The 26,726-nt window shown below is 39.5% G+C and overlaps 1 protein-coding gene across 5 annotated transcripts in view; it reads right to left on the bottom strand.

Moving 5' to 3' along the window:
* Window positions 1-26,726, bottom strand: part of akap9 (A kinase (PRKA) anchor protein 9) — a 289,385-nt gene that overhangs the window by 127,023 nt on the left and 135,636 nt on the right. For all 5 annotated transcript variants that reach the window (XM_041183274.1, XM_041183275.1, XM_041183278.1 and 2 more), the window contains exons 22-24: window positions 25,211-25,434; window positions 10,933-11,144; window positions 258-420 (exon numbers count right to left, since the gene is read on the bottom strand). In XM_041183274.1, coding sequence (XP_041039208.1) covers window positions 258-420; window positions 10,933-11,144; window positions 25,211-25,434 — 599 coding nt within the window. The remainder of the gene's footprint in view (window positions 1-257; window positions 421-10,932; window positions 11,145-25,210; window positions 25,435-26,726) is intronic.

Below are 26,726 nucleotides of genomic sequence, written 5' to 3'. Positions count from 1 at the left end.
TATAAACTGAAGATGAGAAAGGGCAAAGATTGGTCCAGTGCCTGTAACGTATTTGGACAGAAGCTCCAAGAAAATATTCTTTAAGGATAAGACATTGTACAATCTATATTATTGTCTTAAAATATCAGTATACATAGTTTTTTGAAGACACACCAAGTATACAACTCAAAATACACAACGGGCTTCAAATTGTATATTATTATACACACACAAACAGTAGTTTTAATTTTAAAACTTCAAGTCTACAGATAACATACCTTCTGCTTTATGAAGCTCCAATGCCAACTTCTCCCTAGCCTTCAGCTCTTCATTAACTCTGTCAAGGAGCTCTGCTTGGCGTTTACGTAAATCAGCAATCTCCGTTTTTTTTCGGACAGAATCTCGCATGAGCTCTGTCTGAGTGACCCTGGCATGATCAAGCTACACACAAAACACATTACATAAATGACTCGAACAACTACTTATCAGTTCTTAATAAACCATTTACATATATTGTAAAAATAATCTTCATTTGCTAAGAAATTAATTGCATGTATTAATTAAAGCAACAAACATGTTTGAGTTTTGTGTCTACACATGAAACATGCTTTGAATAGAGATGGTGGTTACTTAGAAACTACAGTGCATTTCAATGAAGGAGGTAATATACACCTTTCCTTATTTTTAAAGTGAATTGAAGTATTACTATCTTTTTCTCATCAATATAAGTCTCTCAGAAAAATGGCAATCAATAAGGTTAATATTTAATTACTCAGTTCAATGTATTGAAAGCTACCTAGTTACATAGAGTACATAGGTCGGACACTTAAATAATCGAATTCCACTTCATTTAGCTAACGTATATAAATGTTTAATGGTAAATCATTGAAGTCATTTGGCATATAATTTGATGCTGCTTTATAGAAAAATATTAGGGATTTATTTTTGAACATAAAATGTGGAACTTTCTTAAAATCCTAAATTCTTGGAAGCATATTTGCCCCAGAAATTCAAGTCTCCTGATCTGCTGCTGGAGTATGATTTCTTGCTGCAGGTAGGCCAAGTCCCTAATCCCAACCTACTTTCTAGAGTTAAGGGCATTTACATAAATCAGAGGGTACTTATGTAATTTGTTGCATTTGCATCATTCGGGATACTCACCCGGGGGTGGGCAGCAGGGGTGGTGGGGAGGGGAAAGGAAAGGAAGAAAGAAAACTGGCTTCAAGTCTTGTACTAGCATTAAACAGCTGGCTGAAGACTTTAGATAGTAAACAAAGTGGCCAGTTTCTAAATCCTGTATGGTAACTGAATCGCTCTGAAGTAGGGTCAGTTGGAATTTGGGCAAGGATGTCAGCTCACTTCTTTCACTGATATAAGCAGCCAGGCCCTTACCAATGGCAGAAACATCAAAGGGCAAAACTGGGTGCAAAGTCCTTGGTTAAACAGGTCCTATATTCTGTTGTAGTCATACGGACTGGAAACGTTAACTGTGTTCCTCTCTGCAGATGCTGTCAGACCTGCTGAGTTTTTCCAGGTATTTTTATTTTTGTTTTGGATTTCCAGCATCTGCAGTTTTTTGCTTTTATCCTATATCAATTTGTGTTCCAAAATGTTATGAGTAAGGTGCAATTTGTGCCCATTAGTTTGTTAAAATTAAAGCATATTTATATTTTTGTGTACAAATAAGTATAACTTTAGAGAAAATAAATGTTGTAATGTTATTGTTCGCATCACATTTGAAGATTTTAATACACCCTTACAGTAACACATTTTTCACAGATGTACTTACATCCATGCTTTCCATGGATTTGTGGTACCTAAGCTACAAACTAGAATTCTTAAAATCTTTGATCCTAATGCCATTCTTCTTTCAGTTGCAGTTTGACTATTTACGTAATTACTGTAAATTATCTGTTACTGAGGCATCAACTAAATAGAGTAGGTTGTGCTTGCCCACAAAGTATGAAATGTATTTACTCGACTGCAGTCAAACTTAAGGTATAGTTTTCAAAATATTATTTTTCTAATTCAATTTAGGAAAGGGCAGACAGGATAAATAATACTCTGTATGCTCTTTACAACTTTGAGTTTGTTCAACATACAGTTAGTGGAAAATTCACATTTTATAATTTACACGTTTATGGTCTATCTAATTTGCATTTTCAAAGCATCAACATTTAGATTATACTTTCAAAATGACAGATTTGAATTATGAATGAAAACTACTAAGAATTATATTTTAAATGATTTATTTAAAAAGTTAGGACTCAAAAAGTAGGAGCAGGAGTAGATCATATGGTCCCTCGAGTCTTCTCCAGCTTGTAATAAGAACATCACAATGTACTGCCTCAACTCCACTTTCCTGCATGTTCCCCATATCCCTCATTTCCTGGAAAAGCCAAAAATCTCTCAGCCTTGAATATTCAACGATGGAGCATTCACAACCCTCAGTGAAAAGATTTTCCTCACTTCAGTCCTAAACAATTGACCCCTTATCTTGAGCCTGTGTCTTGATGTTCTATATTCCTCAACCAGTGGAAAAAATCTCTCAGTATCTAAACCTGTCAAACGCTTTCAGTATCTTAAACAAAAACAGAATTACCTGGAAAAACTCAGCAGGTCTGGCAGCATCGGCGGAGAAGAAAAGAGTTGACGTTTCGATTCCTCATGACCCTTCGACAGAATTTGAGTGAATCCAAGAAAGGGGTGAAATATAAGCTGGTTTAAGGTGTGTGTGTGTGTGTGTGTGTGTGTGTGTGTGTGGGGGCACGCGCGGTTGGGTTGGGGGGAGGGAAGTGGAGGGGGTTGGTGTGGTTGTAGGGACAAACAAGCAGTGATAGAAGCAGATCATCAAAAGATGTCACAGACAACAGAACAAAAGAACACATAGGTGTTAAAGTTGGTGATATTATCTAAACGAATGTGCTAATTAAGAATGGATGGTAGGGCACTCAAGGTATAGCTCTAGTGGGGGTGGGGGGGGCATAAAAGATTTAAAAATATTTAAAAATAATGGAAATAGGTGGGAAAAGAAAAATCTATATAATTTATTGGAAAAAACAAAAGGAAGGGGGAAACAGAAAGGGGCTGGGGATGGAGGAGGGAGCTCAAGACCTAAAGTTGTTGAATTCAATATTCAGTCCGGAAGGCTGTAAAATGCCTAGTCGGAAGATGAGGTGTTGTTCCTCCAGTTTGCGTTGGGCTTCACTGGAACAATGCAGCAAACCAAGGACAGACATGTGGGCAAGAGAGCAGGGTGGAGTGTTAAAATGGCAAGCGACAGGGAGGTTTGCGTTATTCTTGCGGACAGGCCGCAGGTGTTCTGCAAAGCGGTCGCCCAGTTTACGTTTACCATTGTTCCAGTGCTGCATTGTTCCAGTAAAGCCCAACGCAAACTGGAGGAACAACACCTCATCTTCCGACTAGGCACTTTACAGCCTTCCAGACTGAATATTGAATTCAACAACTTTAGGTCTTGAGCTCCCTCCTCCATCCCCAGCCCCTTTCTGTTTCCCCCTTCCTTTTGTTTTTTCCAATAAATTATATAGATTTTTCTTTTCCCACCTATTTCCATTATTTTTAAATATTTGTAAATCTTTTATGCTCCCCCCACCCCCACTAGAGCTATACCTTGAATGCCCTACCATCCATTCTTAATTAGCACATTCGTCTAGATAATATCACCAACTTTAACACCTGTGTTCTTTTGTTCTGTTGTCTGTGTCATCTTTTGATGATCTGCTTCTATCACTGCTTGTTTGTCCCTACAACCACACCAACCCCCTCCACTTCTCTCCCCCCACCCAAAACCCCCACCCCACCCCCCCAACACACCTTAAACCAGCTTATATTTCACCCCTTTCTTGGATTCACTCAAGTTCGGTCGAAGGGTCATGAGGACTCGAAACGTCAACTCTTTTCTTCTCCGCCGATGCTGCCAGACCTGCTGAGTTTTTCCAGGTAATTCTGTTTTTGTTTTGGATTTCCAGCATCCGCAGTTTTTTTTGTTTTTGTTTTTATTTTTTTGCTTTCAGTATCATGTATGTTTCAATGGGATCACTTCCCATTCCCCTAAATGTTTAGGAATATATGTCTAATTTACTCAGCTCATCATAGGACAACCCTCTCATCCCAGGAACTTAGATACAGATGGGAGGTGGTGGCATAGTGGTATTGTCACTAAAGTAGTATTCCAGAGACCCAGGTTAGTGCTTGGGGACCTGGATTTGAATCCCACTATGGCAGATGATGAAATTTGAATTCAACAAAAATCTGGAATTAAAAGTCTGATGACACAAAATCATTGCCGATTGTCATAAAAACTCATCTGGTCCTTTAGGGTAGGGAAGGAAACTCCAGATCCGCATGAACGAATAAAAAACACCTATTTTAAGTGTGGCCCCACCAAAGCCCTGTGCAATTGTAGCAAGACTTCCTTATTCTTTTACTCCAATCCTCTTGCAGTAAGGTTAACATGCCATTTGCCTAATTGCTTGCTGTACCTGCATGCTAACTTTGTGTTCCATGAGTGCACTCAAGTCTCTGAACATCAACAAATACAAGCTTCACTCCTTTTATAGTCAATGACTATTGATGGCAATATTTTGCTAACTTGACAGATTACGATTCATGTATAGTATTAAAAATGTTCTAAATAATTAGGCAGAAATTTAATTAGAGTTGGCAACATTCATAAATCACTTAAGACTTGCTCACAAAACTCATAAAAGAACCTTTTAAATAAATTATCATGACTTTGATGCAAATGCGTGAGCTAGTGATCTAATATAGCAGTGAATCACTTCAACACCCTAGGGTAAATTAGAACCTTATATACACAAGATTTCACACCACATTACAGAAGCCATCCGCCCTCATGTAATGAAAAGTTCCTAGATCCTTGTGAATCATTATTTACTCTGAACAATGCATCCTGAAAGAATCTGAAATCTCAGTACAACTATCCTCACAGAATAAGATGGGAGCCAACAACTTTTTTCAATATCCCTCAACAGAAAGATGTCCATAACTCAAAACCTAGAGGCTTTTGAGGTCTTTGATATCAAATGCAAATCTACTCAATATGAACTTGTTTTCTAATTTTACCTGCCGTGCAAGATTAGTATCATAATCCATTGTAAAGTATACAATATAACGATTAAACTTACCAAGAAACATATATACTTTTAAAAAAAAAAGAAAACTGTTCTCAGGAACCAAAAAATCTCTTACCAAGAGTCAGTACAGACAAGTCAAATGTTTTCCTTCTGTGCTGTATGATTCTACACACTAAATAAAATCCACCTGACATTTCATATGTTAAGAAGGCGGCTCATGATAACTACTTAATTATTCAATACTCTTAGGACTTGTGAACTATAAAAGTATGACTGCACTCAAAGTATTCACCACCTAATTATCTTTAATATGTCATTTAACAAGAGGGGTTTTCACGTTCAAATTACACTTAGTCATTTGGCAATACAGAACGTGAGCACATGCTGAAAAAAGAGACATGTCTACGCTTTTCAGCTTGCGCTCATTAGGACACCTCGTAAGAATACCAATATAAGGGGAAAACAACAATTTATACTGTATGTGAAGAGAGTGCTGATTGAATGGCAAGTAGTGTTGCCATGGAGAATGCACCAGTGATGGTGACTGACATTAAATGCCAAGTATTGTTTGAAATTTAAATCAGGCAACTTGATCCTGATTGGTCAAGGCATTGCTCTGAGGAATGAGTCAGCTAATGGCTGTCACTTATTCTGTTTCGCTGAAACAGGCATGTACACACTCTGTCTGCAAAGAACAGATGTGTATTAATATATGTAGCTTCTAGTACACGCAAACACGCCACATTGCAAGCCCGACTGACAATCTTAAATTGGTTGTCAGCGTAATTTTTAGCACACTCAGGATTGTTTAGCAAATGTTGTCCAATCATATAGAGTACAAATATACATACAGTATAAATTGTTGTTTTCCCCTTACATTGGTATTCTTGCAAGGTGTCCTGATGAGTGCAAGACGAAAAGCTTAGACATGCCTCTTTTTTCAGCAATATTCAAATTACACCGTTATTTTACGTAACATTTAAAGCAAGCAAAGTACAAAGCTAATGAACATTGCTTAATTTGTACTTTGTTAAATGACCCAGTGACACAAATGGCATTGATCACTTGAGCACTACAATAAGGGTTTTTCAATATAAACCTTGAGAACAGCAAGCGAAGAATCCAAACAAATATGAAGTCAGAAATTTGAACTTCATTTTTCAGCCACTTTACTTTTGCACAACTTTAAAGAAAACTTTTTGATTGACCAAAAGCAATTTTTAAAAAAAAGCATGGGATAAGAGAATTTAGAAACATTAAGAAATTATAGCACAGAAGGAGGCCATTTGGCTTCGGGTGTCTATGCCAGCCAAAGAAGAACTCACCAACCTAATCCCACATTCCAGGTTTAGGCCCATAGCCCTCTAAACTATGATACTTCAAGTGCAAGTCCTTTTTTTAAAAAAATGCCATGTGGATCTCTGCCTCTATCACTCTTTCAGGCACTGAGTTCCAGACCCCCATCACCCTCTGGTTGAAAAAAAATTCTCAACTCCCCTCTAATCAGTTTAATAATTACTTTAAATCTACGGCCGTTGGCTATTGATCTCTCTTAGGAAAATAAATCCTTCCAGCATACTCTATCTAGATCCTTCATAATCTTATACACCTCAATTAAATCTCCACTGCTCCAAAGAAAACTAACCCCACCTTACTTCTGTCGAAGGGTCATGAGGACTCGAAACGTCAACTCTTTTCTTCTCCGCCGATGCTGCCAGACCTGCTGAGTTTTTCCAGGTAATTCTGTTTTTGTTTTGTATTTTCAGCATCCGCAGTTTTTTGTTTTTACCCCACCTTACCAAATCTTTCCTCATTAGTAAAATTCTCCATTCTTAAATCTCCTTTTATCCTCTCTAATGCAATGATATCTTGTTTGTAACATGGTGACCAGAAATGTACGCACTATTCTAGCTGTGGTCTAATTGCTCTAGTGTAACTCAATTTTAACTCGATTTGTGAGCTATTATTATAAATTCAGAAATCTTTTAATAATTCATTAGGTTTGTAGAACAATATAATTTTACAAGATATTATTCAAATGTATATTTTTAATTAACTCAATTTCATTGAATCAGTAACAAACAATTTTAACCCATTTCTCTTGTACTTTAAGACAAGAAACAGAAACAAAATAGTCTTAGTACTCACTGTATATGGAGGAGTAGGCAAAGAAATCTGTGAAATTACCCTTAGTAAGTGTCCATCTACATCATCACTATAATGACTGATCGTAGTGTGCACCACTATTGAATTTAATTCTGTTAAACGTGTTGGAAAAGTAAATGGCCGTGGCAATGGGACACGTGATTCAACCTCATAAATTTCATCTTCTTTGCCTTCTGGCCAAACATGGTTTAAAGTATCAGAAGTATAACACTGCTGAATCAACTCCATAACAAGAAGCGTTTCATGCAACTCTTCTACATGGGCTTTCAATTCACAGCAAATTTTCTTATTCTTTTACTACTGAATCTTTGCCAAATTCATCACCAACTTTTGAGATATTAACCTGATGCAACATCAACTAATATATCTGTTGCCACTTTCTACAAGCAGCCTTAAGCAAACAAGGTCCATTCGATGGATGATCACAAGTTGGAAACAGCAGACAGATAGTAAACAATTGGCACAGATGATGGATGGAGCACTTCTGTTTAGCTTATTACAACAGGATGCCTTCGTTTTATCAACTCCAGAAAAACTTCAGAGAGTAAAGATCCATTCTCCATGCTATCAAATGCATGGATGACGAGTTGAATAGTTAGTCACCATAGCAATAAAGTAATTCACTGCTAATTTAAAAATATGTCTTCAGCAAGCCAGTGTAACTGAAGAAATCCAGCCAATGTTCGTTCAAGGATTTTCTGTCTCAATGCAGATAAATAGATCACTGGAGTTCCTCCTGTAGCCTAATATATGTAACACAGCGGACACACTTCAAAAAAAATGGCTCTTTTCTGTAGCAGTACAAGAGCTGTAGACTGCTTCCTGGATTTGATTATACACAGGCTGCTTCCTGGATTTAGATCTTACTCACACGCAGAACAGAGGGAGTGGCTTAACTTTAATACCTCCAAGCAACCTGGCAGGTGTGACTGCAAACAAAGGCCAGTTAACACAGCCAGTAAAACAGGATTCAAAATCCACGTCAGTTCAAGTGCTAATTGCTGGTGCCAAGAAGTTGCATTTCGTTTTCAGAACACTTTCAAAGCTAAAAAAAAGTTAGAATATACATCTGTCGGCTAAATATCCAAAATTAGATGTCAGTTTTGGCTCGAAGCTACATTGTCATTAGAGTTAGAAAATTGTGGGTTTAAACTCCATTCCAGGATTTAAGCATATAAAACAAAAACAGAATTACCTGGAAAAACTCAGCAGGTCTGGCAGCATCGGCGGAGAAGAAAAGAGTTGACGTTTCGAGTCCTCATGACCCTTCGACAGTTCTGTCGAAGGGTCATGAGGACTCGAAACGTCAACTCTTTTCTTCTCCGCCGATGCTGCCAGACCTGCTGAGTTTTTCCAGGTAATTCTGTTTTTGTTTTGGATTTCCAGCATCCGCAGTTTTTTTGTTCTTATCTTTAAGCATATAATCTTGGTTGATAATTCTGCAGAAGGAGTGTTGCACTATCGAAGGCACTGCTTTTTGAATGAGGTGTTAAACCAAAGCTCTGCCTGACACACATGATACTGAACAACAGCTAAGCAGTTCTCCCAGTATGCTGGCAACATTAATTCCTCAACAAACACTGCTTCAATATATTTTATGGTAATTTATCTCATTGCTATTTGCGAATCTTTGTGCAAATTAACTAACCACATTTCACCACGAACAGTGACTACACTTCAAAAACACTGCCATGAAGTGCATTGGGAAATTCTGCAAATGTGAAAGGCACTATATAAGTGTAAGTTTTATTAAAATAGCCAATGTTAATGCCCAGAGGAAAAATAAAAATATCCTGAACCACAGAAACATCAATAACATTTCTCAACTAAAGATATCAAAAAAATTGATGTAAGTAGCTGGTTTGCAAATAATATTCACAGAAAGCCTTGTCATTAGTAACACAAAACACAATAATTGTACATGCAGAGTGAAATCATTTTAGCAATTCATTACCAGCCAAGCAATAAAGCAACAAAATACATGCATAACTAAATTCAACCACCAATGTTTAATTAATGTGAAGTTTTGTTCCCAAATTAAAATAACTCCTTACACTACAAACAACTTGTATTTACATAGTCCATCAGTTTTAATGAAAGTTCCTCAACCTGAAATGTTAACACTGTTTCTTACTCCACAGATGCTGCCAAATCTGCTGAATATTTCCAGCATTTTCTGTTATCATTTAATGAAAATTTAGGGCAGGTGACCAAAAGTTTAGTCAAAAAGGTAGACTTATAAGCAATGTCGCATTGCAGGGAAGAGATTAAGAAAAGTAGAAAGGTCTGGGGAGGTATTCCAGAGTTTATGATCTTGGCAGCTGAAGGCACAGCCACCAATGGTGGAGTGATTAAAATCATGGATGCTCAAGAAAAAGAAGTCGTCTCGAATTTATGGTGCTTTTCATGATTACCAGGTGCTTCAAAGTGCTTTATAACTAATGAAGTACTTTTTGAGGTGCAATCGCTGTTATAATGTACGAAACATGGCAGCTAATTTGCACTCAAGATTGTTCCAAATCTTGCCTCATTATCTTTTAGTGCAAGATTCATTCATGCTTCCACTACAAAATTACATAAATGAAGTGACAACTTGCATCCTCGTCTCACCTCAACTCTTGATATAAATCATTTTCTTAGCTACTAACAAATGCACAGCCACTTGCTCTAGATGTTTTCTTGTTACAACCATCAGATATAGCAACACTTAAGTGCAATCAGTATTAACTTACATTTTTATAGTGCTTTTAATGTCAGAAAACATCCCAAGTTGCAATCGCTATTGGTGTAATTGTCAGAGAAGTGATTTCAAAGTGCAATCAGGCTAACCTGAATCAAAGTCAGAAACCATCTGTTGTAAAAGTGCACAAAGGACCGTAGGTGGGAACTCCAAAGAAAATCAAGATCAACCTTAACCATAGTTTAAAAACAAAAAAAACCAAAAACATTGCGGATGCTGGAAATCCAAAACAAAAACAGAAATACCTGGAAAAACTCAGCAGGTCTGGCATCATTGGCGGAGAAGTGCTCTTCTCCGCCGATGCTGCCAGACCTGCTGAGTTTTTCCAGGTATTTCTGTTTTTGTTTTTAACCATAGTTTGTTGGTTATTTGTTTGTTCATTATCCATTGAAGCACTAACCTAACTGGTAGGCCTGGTTACAGGGCTCACAAATCTGGTTTGATTCTCAAAAAGGCACCCACTATCCACTGCATCCTCTGCTCTACTTACTCAGGAAGTCACTCTTCCATCTGATGGGAGTTGATCAATGAACGTGCAGGTAAGCCTTTCAATGGCTACTGTCCCATCTCTTCAGTGATGAGTTAAGAGGTGAGATCTCTGAAGATAACCAGGCCTGAGAATATTTTGTGGGTGAGATGGTTGAGTGTCTAAATGATCCTTTAGAGGAACCTATACATGCTGCAGTGGTAAGGTGAAAGAGCACCATGCCTTCCTACAATTTCAAGTCCAAGAAAGCTCTTTGAAACATAACTTCCAACTGATGAAGGCCCTAGGTAGATGACTGAGAAAGAGGATGACTGAGGAGGTGGGGGGGTTGAGACTCCCCTTCCTGTATCTGTACTTCCTCTGAGATTTGATTCTACTCAGAGTGAAGAGCTGTGAATTATGAAAAAATGCTTCAAATCATGCTTGCATAGAAAATGTATTACCTGATAGGTGGTTTCAGTAATAGCACCCAGTAATTTTTCTAAAGCAGCGTGAAGGCGGGTCCCCACATTTAGTACAAGCTCTTCAATCTCAGGATCCAGTATTCCACCTCTGAAACGATGAGACAGCTCCAGTCCTTCATCTGTCCCTCCTGACCAGATACTAGTATCATCACCTCCTGTGTCACTACCATGATAGGAATTTGACTGCTCTTCTGAGGGTTAAATAAAAGGTCATGTGAATCTAGATTTGTCAATTCTACTTTACAACAACATTTATGAAAATGCTCAGAGCTTTAGTTCAAAATGTGCTGGCCCAGATTTTGCAGTAGTAATGAGAGTGAAACTGCCAGCGTTCATGGTCATTATTTCTTTGAAACTGACAGAAACTTCTGTAGCCCGCATGTGGAAATCCAAAAACTGCTGCCAGTGATTCTACACATCGCCAAAGGGTACACTGCTGAAAGTCCCCCAGTCTGCGTTCAATTAGAGATTACTGAAATGATGAAAATTTATCCTTTTACCCAATTAGTCTCACTGTAAAAACCTGTGAAAAGGTTACAGCCTGTTGAATGAGGTGTAAACTAGGTTATTAACACCAAATTATATTTATATTTACTACTGAACAGCCTTGCTATCTCTGATAAAACAATTTTTTATTTGCAGAATATGAAATTTCTCCATTATGTTTTTAAAAATTCCACATTTTAAGATTTGTTTTCTAAAAGCTTATATTTCAGATTCTACCTTAATCCCATGTGTATGTCTCAATCATTTAATTCACTCTGTAAAATTTAGTTAAAAGCAGAAAAAGCAAGGGTGTGAAAGGTTATCTGGTATGGCAGGAATGTGAAGTTAAAATCAGGATCTTATTGAATGGTGGAGCAGGTTTGAGGAGCCAAGTGGCCTAATCTGCTCCTAATTCATGCATCCGTATAATTACTGCATTTTATTTCCTGATTTGCGATCTGTGAGAATAATTCAATGTGATTGGCTGCATATACTATTTAATGACATCACTGTTGCTGTACGCCCTGACTTGACACAAGATTCAAACTAATGTCAGGAAAGGAAAAATTCATGCCACAGATTACTAGATCTTTTTGGCATCTTTCTTTGAGATCAGCGACAAGCAGAGTCACTTTGCCGCTGACAGTAAAATCTAGGCCACATCAGTTTCTGTGCTGCATGTTTGTTTTCCAGAATTTTTGAAAAGAAAATTCTGATATATACTTATGGGTTACTTAATTGTTTTATTAAACTACTCAGAGAACACAGGTTGTAAACTCTTTAAAAGTACACAGTCAGCCAGCATCAGTAATGAAAAAACACAGGTTATGGCATTTTGCACATGAACCTTCCAGAAGACTGGAGATAAACAGACATCTTAGTAATTTTGGGAAAAATATTGAAGAGATATGCCATAATACTGATGCATAGTACTGATACAAAGATCATGTAGCACAGGAGGCCATTGGGCCTATCATGTCTGTGCCAGCTGTTCGAAAGAACTATCCAATTATCCAACTATCTACTGTCCAGCTTTTCCAAAAGCCTTGCAAAGGTTTTGATACCCATAATACATCAAACTTTTTACACAATTGGAGGGGAAACATATGCAACAGTCTTCAGGAATAAAGACCATTATTCTGTATTGGTTACATTGTAATCAATTTCAGAGACATCTGATAAGGTTTTGCACCAAAGATTATCAAAAATGAAAGTGCCATTATGATAACGGCTGATTGGTTGAGAGGTAGGAGACGGGGAATGGCAACCAAGAAACACTCTGTTTAATGGTATGTGACAAAAGATGTTCTCCAAAGGTTTGTACCGGGACTTTAGCTTTTCACCAGACACATTAATGATGGTTAAAGAAATTCAAGGGTTACGCATCAAATTTCGCAGATGACACTAAGTTGGGAGACATAGTAAGTTGTGTAGATGGGAGTAGGAAGTTACAAATGGAGTCAGATAAGTGAGTCTTCACCAAATGGAGCTCAAAGAAGAGAAGTGAGAGATCAGCTACTTTGGATCCATAAAAGACAAATTGGAATATTTTCTCGGTGAGAAACTAGTAGATGTGGAAGAGCGAAAGGATTTCGATATCTATTTACACAAATCACAGGTCCAAGTAGCAGTAAAATAGCTCTTGTAATTTTGCTTTTATCTTAAAGGGGTTGAAATTCAAAAGTGAGTAACTGATGCTTCAGTTGTATAGGGTCTCCATCAGACCCCATCTGGACCACAACATTCAGTTTTGGACACTGCACCACAGGAAGAGGTACAGGGCAGATTCAAGAGAAGTATACCCTGGTTTGAAGGATTAAATTATGAAGACATATCACAAAGTTGGTTTGTAGTTCATTAAGTTTAGAAAACTGCGAGATGATTTAATCGAGGTGTTTAAAATAATAAAGGGATTTTATAGGGTGGTTTCAAGGGACATAATTTTCAAATTAGAGCTGGATCATTCAGGAGTGAGATTAGGAAGCACTTTTTCCACACAAAGGCTTATGGAAATTGCTCCTCCTAAAGGGTGTGGATGGACTGAGTCAATCAAAATTTTTAAAACTGAACTTGATAGATTTTTGTTACTTAAGGATTACGGAGGCAAGCCAGGTAAATATCGCTGACACGCATATCAGCTATGATCTAACTGAACGGCAGAACAAACTTGAGAAGCTGAATGACGAGCTACTAGTTTGTTAATCATAATATTCTCAAACTTTACTTTCTGCAGAAGAATAAAAACATTTATCACAAGTACTTACGAATAATTGCTAACTACAAGACTGAACTAGTTTCTGAATAAAAATCAAGCTCAATCTTGCAAGCAGTATCTACTAATAAATTGCTGTGCATCAATTAGATTACTTTGATGAATGGGGTAGCCTGAAGACTAAGGGGAGGAGGTAGCAATATGTCATCTGATACTCTGATGGTTGCTGAAGAATGTTTTGCCAGCAATCGAAAATTTACAATGTCACAACAATAAAGACCTTTTTAGACTAATATAACTTCCCAAGGTGCTTCGCAGAGGAATTATAAAACAAAATATTACTCCAAGCCACAAGAGGAGATATTAGGGCAGGTGACCAAAAGCTTGGTCAAGAGGGTAGGTTTTAAGGAGTATCTTAAAGGAGGAATAAGAGGTGGAGAGATGAACAAGTGCAGGGAGGGAATTTCAAAATTTGGGGCTCAGGGAGCTAAAGTCGGATTGGTGGACCGATTCAAATTTGGGGATGCTCGCAACAGCAAATTAGAGGAGTGCAAATATCTTGGGAGGGTTGCAGTGCTGGAGGAGAATACGGAGATAGTTAGGGGCCAGCACATGGAGGGATTTGAAAACAAGTATGAGAATTTTGAAAATTGAGACATTATTTAACTGGAAGCCAGCATAGGTCAGCGTACATAGGGTTGATGGGTGAAGGTGATTTGGTGCAAGTTAGGGCAAGGGAGCAGAGTTTTGAATGACCTCATGCTTACAGAGGGTAGAATGTGGGAGACTAGCGAGGAGGTAACAAAGGCATGACTGAAGGTTTAAGCAGCAAGGGAGTTGAGACAGGGAGAGTCAGGTGACATTTATGGAAGTGGAAATAGGAGGTCTTAGTGATGGCACAGATATGCAATTAAAAGCTAATTTCAGGGTCAAACGTGACCCTGAGGTTGGCAGCAGTGGGAGCAGACAGACCACTTTCAAATCAAGAGTTCGCAAAAACAGGAAAAAATTTATCAAGGTTCGATGTCACAGGAAAACAGGCAAATGATTGGTTGATGAATATTTGCCTTTTTTTCAGTCTCAAAACCAGGAAATTGATTTAAACTAAGAGCTAGGAAATTAAAGATTTCAACTGATGTAGGTAATATCGTAAGTGGATTAATAACAAGAGTATTAGCACAGAGCAGCTTCACCCGAGTGCAGATTCAATAACATGTAGAGGAATTTGGCAGGAGTGAGAATTCAGTGAGATGGGGATAAGAAGAGCTGTTTGATACATTTGAAAAGCAAGGTTAAACAATATAAGCAATAACACCAGTATGATCCACAACCACATCTTTGCAGCTCCAGAAACTTTGGCTTAGAGTTAATTACCTAGAGTACAAAGTCTGGACACTGATGCATCAGAGAGCGTGTAAGTTACCTGCACACTTCGTTCCAGGAGGAAATCACATCCCTTAGGTTAAGCACTTCAAATCTGGTCCATGGTCAAGGGCAGGAGGGCATGACTACAAGTGAAACAGGTATGAAAATCCAGCAGGTAGCACTGGAGGAGCCTCAGCCCATGAACTTGTCCAACAGGCATAAGGTTCTCGCAGCCTATGCAGATGAGAGCAGGGTCTGTAGGGAGGATGAGCAAACTAACCATTACATCTTGGTACAGGGGTTAAATTAAAAAGTAGAACCACAAAGGTAATCATTCCTAGATGATTACCTGAGCCACGAACAAATTGACGTGGGGTCAATAAGACCAGGGAGTTGAATATATGGCTCAAGGATTGGCATGGGAGAAATGGACTTCAATTCATGGGCACTGGTTCTGAGGAAAGAGGGAGCTGTTCTATGAGGTTGGGCTTCACTTGAACCAGTCTGGGGTCAGATTGCTGGCAAATCATATAAGGAGGTGTTGGCCAGGGGTTGCAGCTGAATTGCTGACACAGGCAAAAGCAACTTTTGACCTGAAGTAACCTGAGTCCAGTTACTGGCCTGAGCAACTTTTGAAACCTGACTCCAGTCACTGGCTGGAACCGGTTTTAAAGTAGCTGAGTGTCTTGAAGACAAAGGAAATGTGATGAGTCCTTATTTAGAAAAGGAAGAACGAGGTGATACTGCAGGTCTTGGAACAGAGCCAATGAGAATGTGCCAAAGATCAGGCAAGCAGGCCTAAACCAATGGGAAAGAGACAGCACAGCTTGAAGAGATGAGATTCAGTATAAGACTGAAAGGACTTCGGGCGTGGAGCAGCGAGATTCCGGAGACCAACCATCGCAAAAGAACCTACATCAGCAACGTAGAAACGCAAGAGAGAGAGAACAGAACGCCTGGCCAGCGTCAGCTCTCCATTTCGGGTATTAGCTTTTATATTCTGTGACCACTCAGGGAGTGTCAGAGAAACTAGTGGGTGTGCATTTAGATCCTAGTTTTGGGTATAAAACTGTATAACCTGCTGTAAACTGCATATCTATATTTAACCAGACGTATGAGCTATATGTAGATGATTTAACGATGTGAATAAAGCGAGTTTAGAGTTGAGAGAGGATTGACTCTTCTCCTCTGCGTACTAAGCCAATAACCATTACCGGTGATCTCTGGCAACATAGGGCTGTAGATAGGGCTTTAAACTAAATAATGGCGGAGGTTTCAAGTGAGGGGAAATATAGAAAGTTAAAGAGAAAGAACAAGGCAATAGTACAGGGTAGCAATATGGGTAATGATAATGACTGGGGCAGGTAGGGCCAGAGCATAAAAATATAATATTGGGGTCAGAGTAGGGAAAAATGGTAAAAAGACAGAATTAAAGGCTCTTTATCTGTACGCACACAACATTCATAACAAGATAGATGAACTAATGGCACAAATAGAAATAAAAGGGTATGATATGATAGCCATTACAAAAAAGTAGTTTTAAAATGATCAAGACTGGGAACCACACATTCAAGGATGTTTGACATTGCGAAAGATAGGAAGAAAGGAAAAGGATGTACAGCACTTGTTAATAAAGGGTGGGATCAGCACAATAGTGAGAAATGATCTTGGCTTGGAAGATTGAGATGTAGAATCAGTTTGGATGGAGATAAGAAATAGCAAGGGAAAAAAAAGTCACTGGTGGGGGCATTTCATAAGCCCCCTGACAGTAGCGACACCATACCAGAGTATAATCAAGAAATAAAGGGGACTTTTAAGAAGTATGCCTGTATAAATCAGGCAAATCAAACTGGCAAAAGTGGTCTTGAGGATGAGTTCATAGAATGTATTCAGGATAGTTTCTCAGAACAGTATGTGGGGCAACCAACCAGGGAACAGGTTATTTTAGATTTGGTGATAGAAAATAAGGCAGGAAACAGCTGGGCCATTTACTGAGAAAAACAGCATGGTCATTTACAGTGAGTGTGTGAGAGAAACAACGAAGTAATTTACAGGGAGAGTGAAAGAGAGAAATAGTGGGGTCATTTACAGTGAGAGAGGAGAGGGATCATTTACACCGAAAGGGAGAGTGGGGGAGGCACCATTTACAGGGAGAGTGTGAGAGAGAAGCAGTGTGGTCATTTACAGTGAGAGAAACAGTGTGGTCATTTACAGTGAGAGAAACAGTGTGGTCATTTACAGTGAGAGAAACAGTGTGGACACTTACAGTGAGAGAAACAGTGTGGACATTTACACTGAGAATGAGAGAGGAGAGGGGCCATTTACACTGAGAGGGAGAGGGGGGAGCGGGGCCATTTACAGGGAGAATGTCTGAGAGAAGCAGCGTGGTCATTTAGAGTGAGAGAAACAGAGTGGTCATTTAGAGTGAGAGAAACAGTATGGACATTTACAGGGAGTGAGTACAAGAGGAGTGGGGCCTTTAACAGTGAGAGAGTGCGAGAAGAGTGTGAGACCATTAAAGGACATGAGGGGAAAAAGAGCGAGGAGAGCAGCTGATTGGTGAGTATTTCTAGTCTTTAAAGTAAAAATAAGGTCTTCAGTTTGTGTTTAGGTCTCTAGTCTTTTTCTCTTTCTTAAAGGTAGCTTGTTAAGTATAAGATCGATACTGGTGTGTATAAAAAAAATTACAATAAAATGTAAAGAGTGGGGATAATAGAGTAATTAATTAATAAATTAAATAAAATACAATAGCAATGGCAAGGCAGGTGATCTGCTGCTGCTGCAGCACGTGAGAGCTGCTGGACACCAAGATGATCCAGAGCGAACACATCTGTACCAATTGTTTGCAGCTCGAGGAACTTTGGATCCAAGTTAAGGAGCTGGAGACTGAGCTGCAGATATTGTGCTACATCAGGGAGGGATAAGTTACACTTTGCTCCAGGAGATGGTCACACCTCTCAGACTAGGTAATTCAAATTTGGTCTATGATCAGGGACAGGAGAGTGTGACTGCAGGTGAAGCAGGTATGGAGACCCGGGGGTAGCGTTCGAGGAGCCTCAGTCCCTGCAACTCTCCAACAGTTACAAGGTTCTTGCAAGCTGTGTGGATGAGAGTGGATACTGCAGGGAGAGTCAGCGAACTGACCACAGCACCATGGTACAGGGAGCCATTCAAGTGGGGGAAGGAAATGGGAACGAAGTAGTGGTAAAAGTCAGTATAATTAGGGGGATAGATACTGCTCTCTGCAGCCGTGAGCATTAGTCTCGAGGGCTGTTTGGCCTGCCCAGTGCCAGGGTTAAGGACATCTCCTTAGGGCTAGAGAAGAACTTGGAGCGGGAGGGGAGGGATCCAGTTGTCGTCGTCCATCTTGGTACCAATGGCATTGATAGAACTAGAAAGAAGGTTCTGCTGAAAGAATTTGAATAGTTAGGAGATAAATTAAAAAGCAAAACCTCTAAGGTAATAATCTCTGGATGCTACCTGAGCCATGGGCAAACTGGCATAGGGTAAATAAAGTCAAGGGCTTAAATGTGTGGTTCAGAAATTGGTGTGGGAGGAATGGGTTTCAGTTCATGGGGTATTGGCACCAGTACTGGGGTAGAAGGAAGTTGTTCCGGTGGGATGGGCTTCACTTGAATCGCGCTGGGACCAGTGTCCTGGCAAACCAAATGACTAGGGCTGTAGAGAGGGCTTTAAATTAAATAGATGGGGGAGGGCTCTGGAAAAGGGATACATAGGCCTACAAGGCAAAAGGTATGGCAGCCTTGCAGGGCAGCTATTTAGGTAACGATACCCAGGGTGTGACAGGAAGGAGTGTACAAACATTAAAAAAAAAAGCTGCAAATAGGGTCAAAGGGGGAAAAATGGTAAAGAGAGAAAATTAATGGCCCTTTACTTAAATGTACGTTGTATTCGTAACAAAATAAATGAATTAATGGCACAAATTGAGGTTAATGGTTATAATCTTATAGCCATTACGGAGACGTGGTTACAAGGAGATCAAAGCTGGGAGCTAAATATTCAGGGGTATGTGACATTTCGAAAGGACAGGCAGGAAGGAAAGGGTGGTGGGGTAGTTTTGTTAGTACGAGATGGAATAAGTACAATAGCAAGAAATGATCTTTAATTGGAAGATGTAGAATCCATATAGGTGGAGGTAAGAAATAAGAAGGGGAAGACGACACTGGTGGGAGTAGTCTATAGGCCCGCTGACAGTAGCTATACTGTAGGACAGAAAATAAATCAGGAGATAATGAGGGCCTGTGAAAAAGGCAACACTTAAATCATGGGTGACTTTAATCTTCATGTAGTTTGGGAAAATCAAATTGGCAGAGGTAGACATGAGCAAGAATTCATCGAGTGTATTCAGGACAGCTCCGTGGAACGATATGTTGTGAATCCAACCAAGGATCAGGCTATTTTGGATCCGGTTATGTATAATGAGGCAGGTTTAATAAATTAGCTCAGAGTAAAAGATCCCCTAGGATACGGTGACCATAATATTTAGTATTCAGTTTGAGAGTGAGAAACTTGGGTCAGAAACAACTGTGCTAAACTTAAATAAGGGTAATTACAATGGAATGAGGGCAGAGTTGGCTGGAGTGGACTGGGAAAGCAGTTTAGCAGAAAAGACAGTTAATGAATAATGTCAGACATTTAAGAAAATAGTTCATGACTCTCAACAAAGATATATCCCAATGAGGAAGAAGGATTCAAGAAAGGGGATAAACCAACCATGATTAACCAAGGAAGTTAAGGACAGTATCAAATTGAAAGAAAAACATACAATGTGGCAAAGATTAGTGGTAAACCAGAGGACTGGGAAAGATTTAAAAACCAAAAGATGGCCTAAAAATATTAAGGAGGGAGAAAATAAACTTTGCGAGTAAACTAGCAAATAAGAAGGCTGAGAGGTGACTTGATTGAGGTATACAAATTTATGAGGGGAATAGATAGAGTGGACAGGATAAAATTGTTTCCCTGAGTGGAGAATTCTAGAGCCAGGGGACATAGATTCAAGATAAGTGGCAAAAGGTGTAGGGGGGGACATGAGGAAGAACTTTTTTTACGCAGAGGGTAGTGGGTGTCTGGAATTTGCTGCCCAAGTTGGTGGTAGAGGCAGAAACTCTAAACTCTTTTAAAAAGTACCTGGATCTGCACCTTAAGTACTGTAAGCTGCAGGGCTATGGGCCAGGTGCAGTGAGGTGGGATTAGAAAGAGCGCCTGGGTGTCCGCAGGCTGACATGGACAAGATGGGCCGAATGGCCTGCTTTTGTGCTGTAACTTTTCTATGGTTCTATGGCAGAGGAATTGAATAAATACTTTGCTTCAGCCTTCACGGTAGAAGATACTAATAGCATTCCAAAACTACTATATAATCAAGGGGCGGGCGGGAGGAAATAAATACAATGATTATCACTAGAGAAAAAGTACTAGGGAAACTAATGGGCTACGGGCCGATAAGTCTCCTGAACCTGATGGGTTGCATCCTAGGATATTAAAGGATGTAGCTACAGAGATAATGGCAGAAGGTGTAATACTGGTAATAATCTTCCAAGAATCCTTAGGTTCTGGAAAAGTCCCAGAGGATTGGAGAATGGGCAACGTAACAGGGAGACAACCAAAAAATAGGCAAGTTTGCTTAACTTCCGTCATTGGAAAAATATTGGAGTCTATTATAAAGAATGTAATAGCAGAACATTTAAAATACATAATCTAATCAAGTAGAGTCAGCATGGCTTCATGAAGGGGAAATCATGCCTAAGAAATTTATTAGAATTCTTTGGGGAGGTAACAAGCAGGATAGATAAAGGGAAACATTAGACATAATATATTTGGATTTCCAAAAGGCGTTTGATAAGGTACCGCACATAACGCTACTTAATAAGATAAGAACCCATGGTGTCGGGGGTAGTATATTAGCATGGATAGAGAATTGACTAACTAATAGAAGATAGAGTTGGGATACGGGGTGGTGGGGGGGGGGCATTTTCGGGATGGCAACTTGTAACTAGTGGAGTGTCACAGGGATCAGTGCTGGGGTCTCAATTATTTACAATATATATTAATGACTTAGATGAGGGAAGTGAATGTACTATCACCAAGTTTGCGGATGATACAAAAATAGGTGGGAAGGCAAGGTGAGAATGACACAGAGTTTACAGAGAGATATAGACAGATTAAGTAAGTGGGCAAAACCTTGGCAGATGGAATATAATGTGGGAAAATGTGAGGTTATGCACGTTGGCAGGAAGAATAGAAGAGCTGAATATTATTTAATTGGAGAAAGACTGCAGAAACCTGTAGCACAGATGGACTTGGGGGTCCTCGTCCTAGCATACAAGTTCAACAAGTAATAGGAAAGGCAAATGGAATGTTGGCCTTTATTTCAAAGGGAATGTAGTCTAAAAATAGGGAAGTCTTGCTAAAACTATACAAGGCACTAGTTAGACCACACTTAGAATACTGTGAACAGTTTTCCCCTTATCTAAGGAAAGGTATACTGACATTGGAGGCAGTCCAGGGAAGATTCACTAGGTGGATCCCAGGTATGCAGGGATTTTCTTACGAGGAAAGTCTTAAGGAAATAGTAGCAGGACATTTAGAAAATCATTATTCAATTAACCAGAGTCAACATAGTTTATGAAAGTGAAATTGCATTTGATAAATTTATTAGAGTTCTTTGAGGAGGTAATAAGCAAGGTGGATAACCATTTATACTTATATAGTGCCTTTAACATTACAAAATGTCCCAAGGTACTTGGAGGAGAATTATCAAACAAAACCAAGACTATAAGGAGATATTAGGTCAGATGACCAAAGATTTGGTCAGAGGTATGTTTTAAAGAGTGTCTCAAAGTAGAAAGGCAGAGAGATGTTGAAGGGAAATTCCAGAGCTTGGGGCCTAGGCAACTGAAAACACGACCACAGTGGTGGAGCAACTTTAATTGGGTATGTACAAAGATAAAGGGGAACAATAGATAGAGTGTAGTTAGGTTTCAAATAGGGATTTAATAATGTGCCACATAAAAGATTATTGCACCAGTTAAGAGCTCATGGTGTTGGGATAACTTATTAGCATGGATAGAGCACTAGTTAACAGTCGGGATAAGGGTCAATTTCAGGTTGGTAAACTGTAACTAATGGGGTGCCACAGGAATCCTTTCTGGTGCTTCAACTATTTACAATCCATATTAATGGATTGAATGAAGGAATCAAGCGTATTGTAACCAAATTTGCTGATGATACAAAGATAGATGGGAAAGCAAGTCATGAAGAGAACACTGAGTCTACAACGGGACATAGATAGGTTAAGTGACAGAAAAAAATTTGGCAGATGGAGTATGACACAGGAAAATGTGATGCTTGCCACTTAGCATGCAGGTACAGTAAGTAATTAGGAAGGCAAATGGAATGTTGTCTTTATTTGCAAGAGAAATGGTGTATAAAAGTAAAAAGAAAGAAGAGTTCAAAAGCTGTACAGGATGTTGGTGAGACAATACCAAGAATACAAAGTTTAAGAAGAGATATACTTGCTTTGCAGGGTGTTCAGAAAAGGTTCACTTGGTGGATTCTCAGGTGAGACTGAACCAGTGTTCTATACAAGTTTAACATACCTTCCTTGCTTTTATACTCCATGCCCCTATTACTAAAGTCTAGGATGCTGTATGCTTCATTAACTTTACTCACAACCTGTCCTACCACCTTCAATGATTTATGCACATATATCCCCAGGTCCCTCTACTTATGCACCCCCTTTAGAATTGTATCATCTATTTTATATGGTCTCTCCATGTTCTTCCTACCAAAATGAATCATGAAACAAGAAATGAAACATAAAAGATTTTGAGGGGGCTTGACAGAATAGATGGTGAGAAGATGTTTCCCCTTCATGAACAAATCCAGAACTAGGGAGTATCTTTTCAGAATAAGGAGTAGCCCATTTAAGATGGAGATGAGCAGGAATTTCTTATTTCAGAGGGTCATAAACCTTTGTAATACTCTATCCCAGAGGCTGAGTATTTGAATATATTTAAGGCTGAGGTAGAAAGACTCTTGAGCTATATGGGAGTCAAGGGCATTACAGAACAGGCAGGAGAGTGAATGAAGCCAAAATCAGATCAGCGTATCTGAGATTCAAAGCAAAGCTTATGAGGCACTTAATGACAGCAAAGAAAGAACAAATATAGTGTGCTCTGGCCTACATCCACCTGTTGCTCATGAGAGTAAAATCTTTTGATAAAGCTACTCAAGTGAGAATTTGGACCAAACATTCATGAAGAGTCTAGCATGTCATATTAGACTCAGACATCAAGATCATCATGGCCAATGGACATTGAAAAATTGCCCTGCATAAGATATTGGCCTGTAATTTCCATGGAGTGGCAATCAGAGTCGGGTTACCACTCTACTCCTACTTAGTTACCTGAAAATGAAGCCGTTCCTTTCTCGCCCAACCTTCCGACTCAGGCCGGGTGAGAACAGTGTAGTGCAGTAGGTTCCCAAGACCATCTACTGAGGGCAGACTTGGAGGTAAGGAAGCCACAGCCCCCTTTTGAAGGCACTAGCTGCCAAAATGCAGGTTTAAAGATCCTGCCACTTTGAGAAGCTTGGGAGAAGTTAAGTGTATATGGTAAGTGGATAGGATATGGAGTCGGGGGAGTAATATGTACAGCCTCTTCAGCCTGCACCATCATTCAACACAAGGGTTGTGGCTGATCATCGGCCTTAACTCCCCTTTCCTACCTGTTTCCCATGAACATTCATTCAGAGATACCAAAAATCTCTCTATCCCAGCCTTAAATAATTTCACCAATGGAGCATCCACAACATTCTGGGGTAGAGAGTTCCCAAGGCTCACAACTCTCAGAAGAAATTTCTCCTCATCTCAGTCCTAATTGATCGGCCTCTTATCCTGGAGGTGGGAAGGGCAATTGGGGGTGGAGGGGGGTAGTCTGGGGGGGCCTATGGGGATGGTTCAGGTGTTCGGTACTATTGTTACCCAGAAATTAAAAGCGGTTTTAATTCTTCTAACATTTTCTGGGTAACTATTACCACAAGACAGTCAGAACTATCTTAAGTTTGAGATTTATATCTACTTTTGGAAGGTTCCCGTTGCAGGGTAATTGCACAACAGAAATTTGACTTCCTGGGCAATTGCTGTGCATTCCTTGCATTAGGGCTTCTGGGAGGGTCCCCCAGCTCAACTTTGGGGCACCCCCCCCTCCCCCCCCATCAATGCCCAGGAGCACAGGAGTTACAGACCATAATAACACAATGAAGGAATATCACATAGCTGAGGAGGAAATCAAACTAAGAATAGTAGCTAATGAGAGTTATTAATGGAAGCAAGGTATGAAAATATAGGCTCACATATACCTGGTTTGATGGCTATTATTTTTATGTTTCAGACAGCCCAACAGCTGTTGAAGTTACATACCTGCACCTGATAGATTTATTATTCAATGGTGTATGGTGAACTCATTCTCTGGTAATGCACTCGTACATTTTTGGTTCACGAGCAACTCCAGCTTCCTGCTGTCCACTTGAGATACGCTTGATTATCCCATATTATATCAATCACCAACTACCTATTTCCATTTCTACATATGGTTATTGTACTCCTTTAATTCTTCCTCACATTCATGTTTATATTACACTCAAGATCAACTTCCTGTTCTGTACAACATTCCATTCCTCTATTGCCCCAATTTTTACCTAAATCCATTGGCTACATGTCTCCCAAATACAATTAATTCTAAATCCATATCCACAAATCTGTCCATGGCATCATTCTTCTTTTAGCTCTAAGTGCACCTTAGGCTCCTGTCTTGCAACCTTCACAGAAAGAACGTTTATCTATCTTAATCCCATCCTATGAAACTCTTTCCTTAACTCCCTCTATATTAATCAATATACAAGAGATTATACGGAGCTGAGAAGCCCCTTATTCAGGTAGCTGGTGTGTTAGTCTGTCCATTGAGGAGAGGATTGAGCTGAGCTCAAGTCTCCCAAAAGCCATCGACTAGGTCAACACGTGAGCAAGTATCAATTACGCAAGGAAAGATAAAATATTTCTTGCTACTTATTCCAATGTCCAATTATGCTTCACATTTGACTAATGTCAGCCATCAATAAGTTACTTTTATCTAATGAAATTAGTAAATTACATTAGCAATGTCAAAATACGCGTACCTTCGACAGCTTCATGGCTCTGGAATTTGAAAGGCTGCAGTGCCTCAATGGGCTCTTGTTCGTCTTGATCCCACAAAGGTGTTCTCAAAGGAGGCTGTCCTTTGATTGATCTCTCTAGGAAGGCTGAAACATGCCTACTTATAGTTTCTTCTGCAGCTGCCGTCGTCTTAACCACTTCTGACAACACTTTCAAGAGTCTCTCATTGGTCTTCTGTAAACTATTTCTATATAAGTTGATAAAATATTAGTGCAGGAATATTTTAACATACAAGATTAACAACTATATCAAGACAGATATATCAAATAGTATACGATATTTTACCTGGTTTTCAAACTAAATTTAAATATAGCTTGTACTTATGCAATGTCTTTAATATGTCAAAATCTCTCAAGGCATTTCATCGGAGCATAATATGACAACATCTGACACCAAGCCAAGGAATTAAACATTAAGATAGGTGACAAAAAGCTTTGTCAAGTAAGTGGTGAAGAAACTGGGGCATGCACAAGGTCAGAGTTGCAGGGGCACAGTTCTCATCGGGTTGTAGGACTAGAGGAAGTTACAGAGAAAGGAAGCACATTGTCACGGAGGGGTATGAACAAAAGGATAAGAATTTTCAAATCAAGGTGTTACTGGACGAAGAGTCAATGTGGCAAGCACAGAGTTTAAGGGTGGGCAGGACTTACTGTGAGTTAGGATGCCAGCAGCAAAATTTTGGATGCGCTCAAGATTATGGAGAGTGGAGGATGGGATGTCAGCCAGCAGAGCATTGGAATTGTTGAGTCTGGAGGTAACAAAGGCATGCATGAGGGTTTTAACAGAAGTTCTGAAGTAGGGATAGTGATAGGTGAAAGTAAGTGGGTGAAGCAGAGTGTCTTCATTGATGGAGATGATATGGGTTTGGCAGCTCAGCTCAGTGTAAACTAGAAAACTGTGGTCACTAACAGTCTTAATCAACCTGAGACAGTGGCCAGGTCATATGATGGAATCAGTGGCTATTTTAGGGAGTTTGTAGCAGGGACTGAAGACAATGGCTTCAGTTTTGCCAATGTTAATTTGGAAAAAGACTGGATGCCGGATAAGCTGTTTAGTTACAGAGACAGCAACGGGTTGAGAGAAGTAGTGGTGATGAAGCGCAAGGTGTCGCCATGTTGAGTTTTCGATGATTTGCTGAGGAGCAGCATGTAGATGAAAAATAGAACTGCATCAAGGGTAGAACCTTGAGATAAAGATCCAGGGTGAGAAGAGAAACTATGAGATTCTGATGACAGTTGGATAGGCAAGGTTGGAGCCAGGTAGGGTAGTCCCAATAAATTGAACAATGGAGGAGAAACTTTGGAGAAGGGCAGTGTTGTTAACTCCGGCAAGGCTGCAGGCAGGTTCAGAAGGACGAGGAACGATAGGGCACCATGGTCACAGTCATGGAGGATGTCATTTATGACTTTGATTAAGGCTGTTTCACTGCTGCAGCAGGAATGGAAACCTGACTGGAGAGGTTCAAAAGTAGAGTTGCAA

This window comes from Carcharodon carcharias, chromosome 3 (assembly GCF_017639515.1).
Source record: "Carcharodon carcharias isolate sCarCar2 chromosome 3, sCarCar2.pri, whole genome shotgun sequence".
Classification (NCBI taxonomy): domain Eukaryota; kingdom Metazoa; phylum Chordata; class Chondrichthyes; order Lamniformes; family Lamnidae; genus Carcharodon; species Carcharodon carcharias.
Note: the sequence above shows the minus strand (reverse complement) of the source record. Positions and strands in the feature narration are given on the sequence as shown.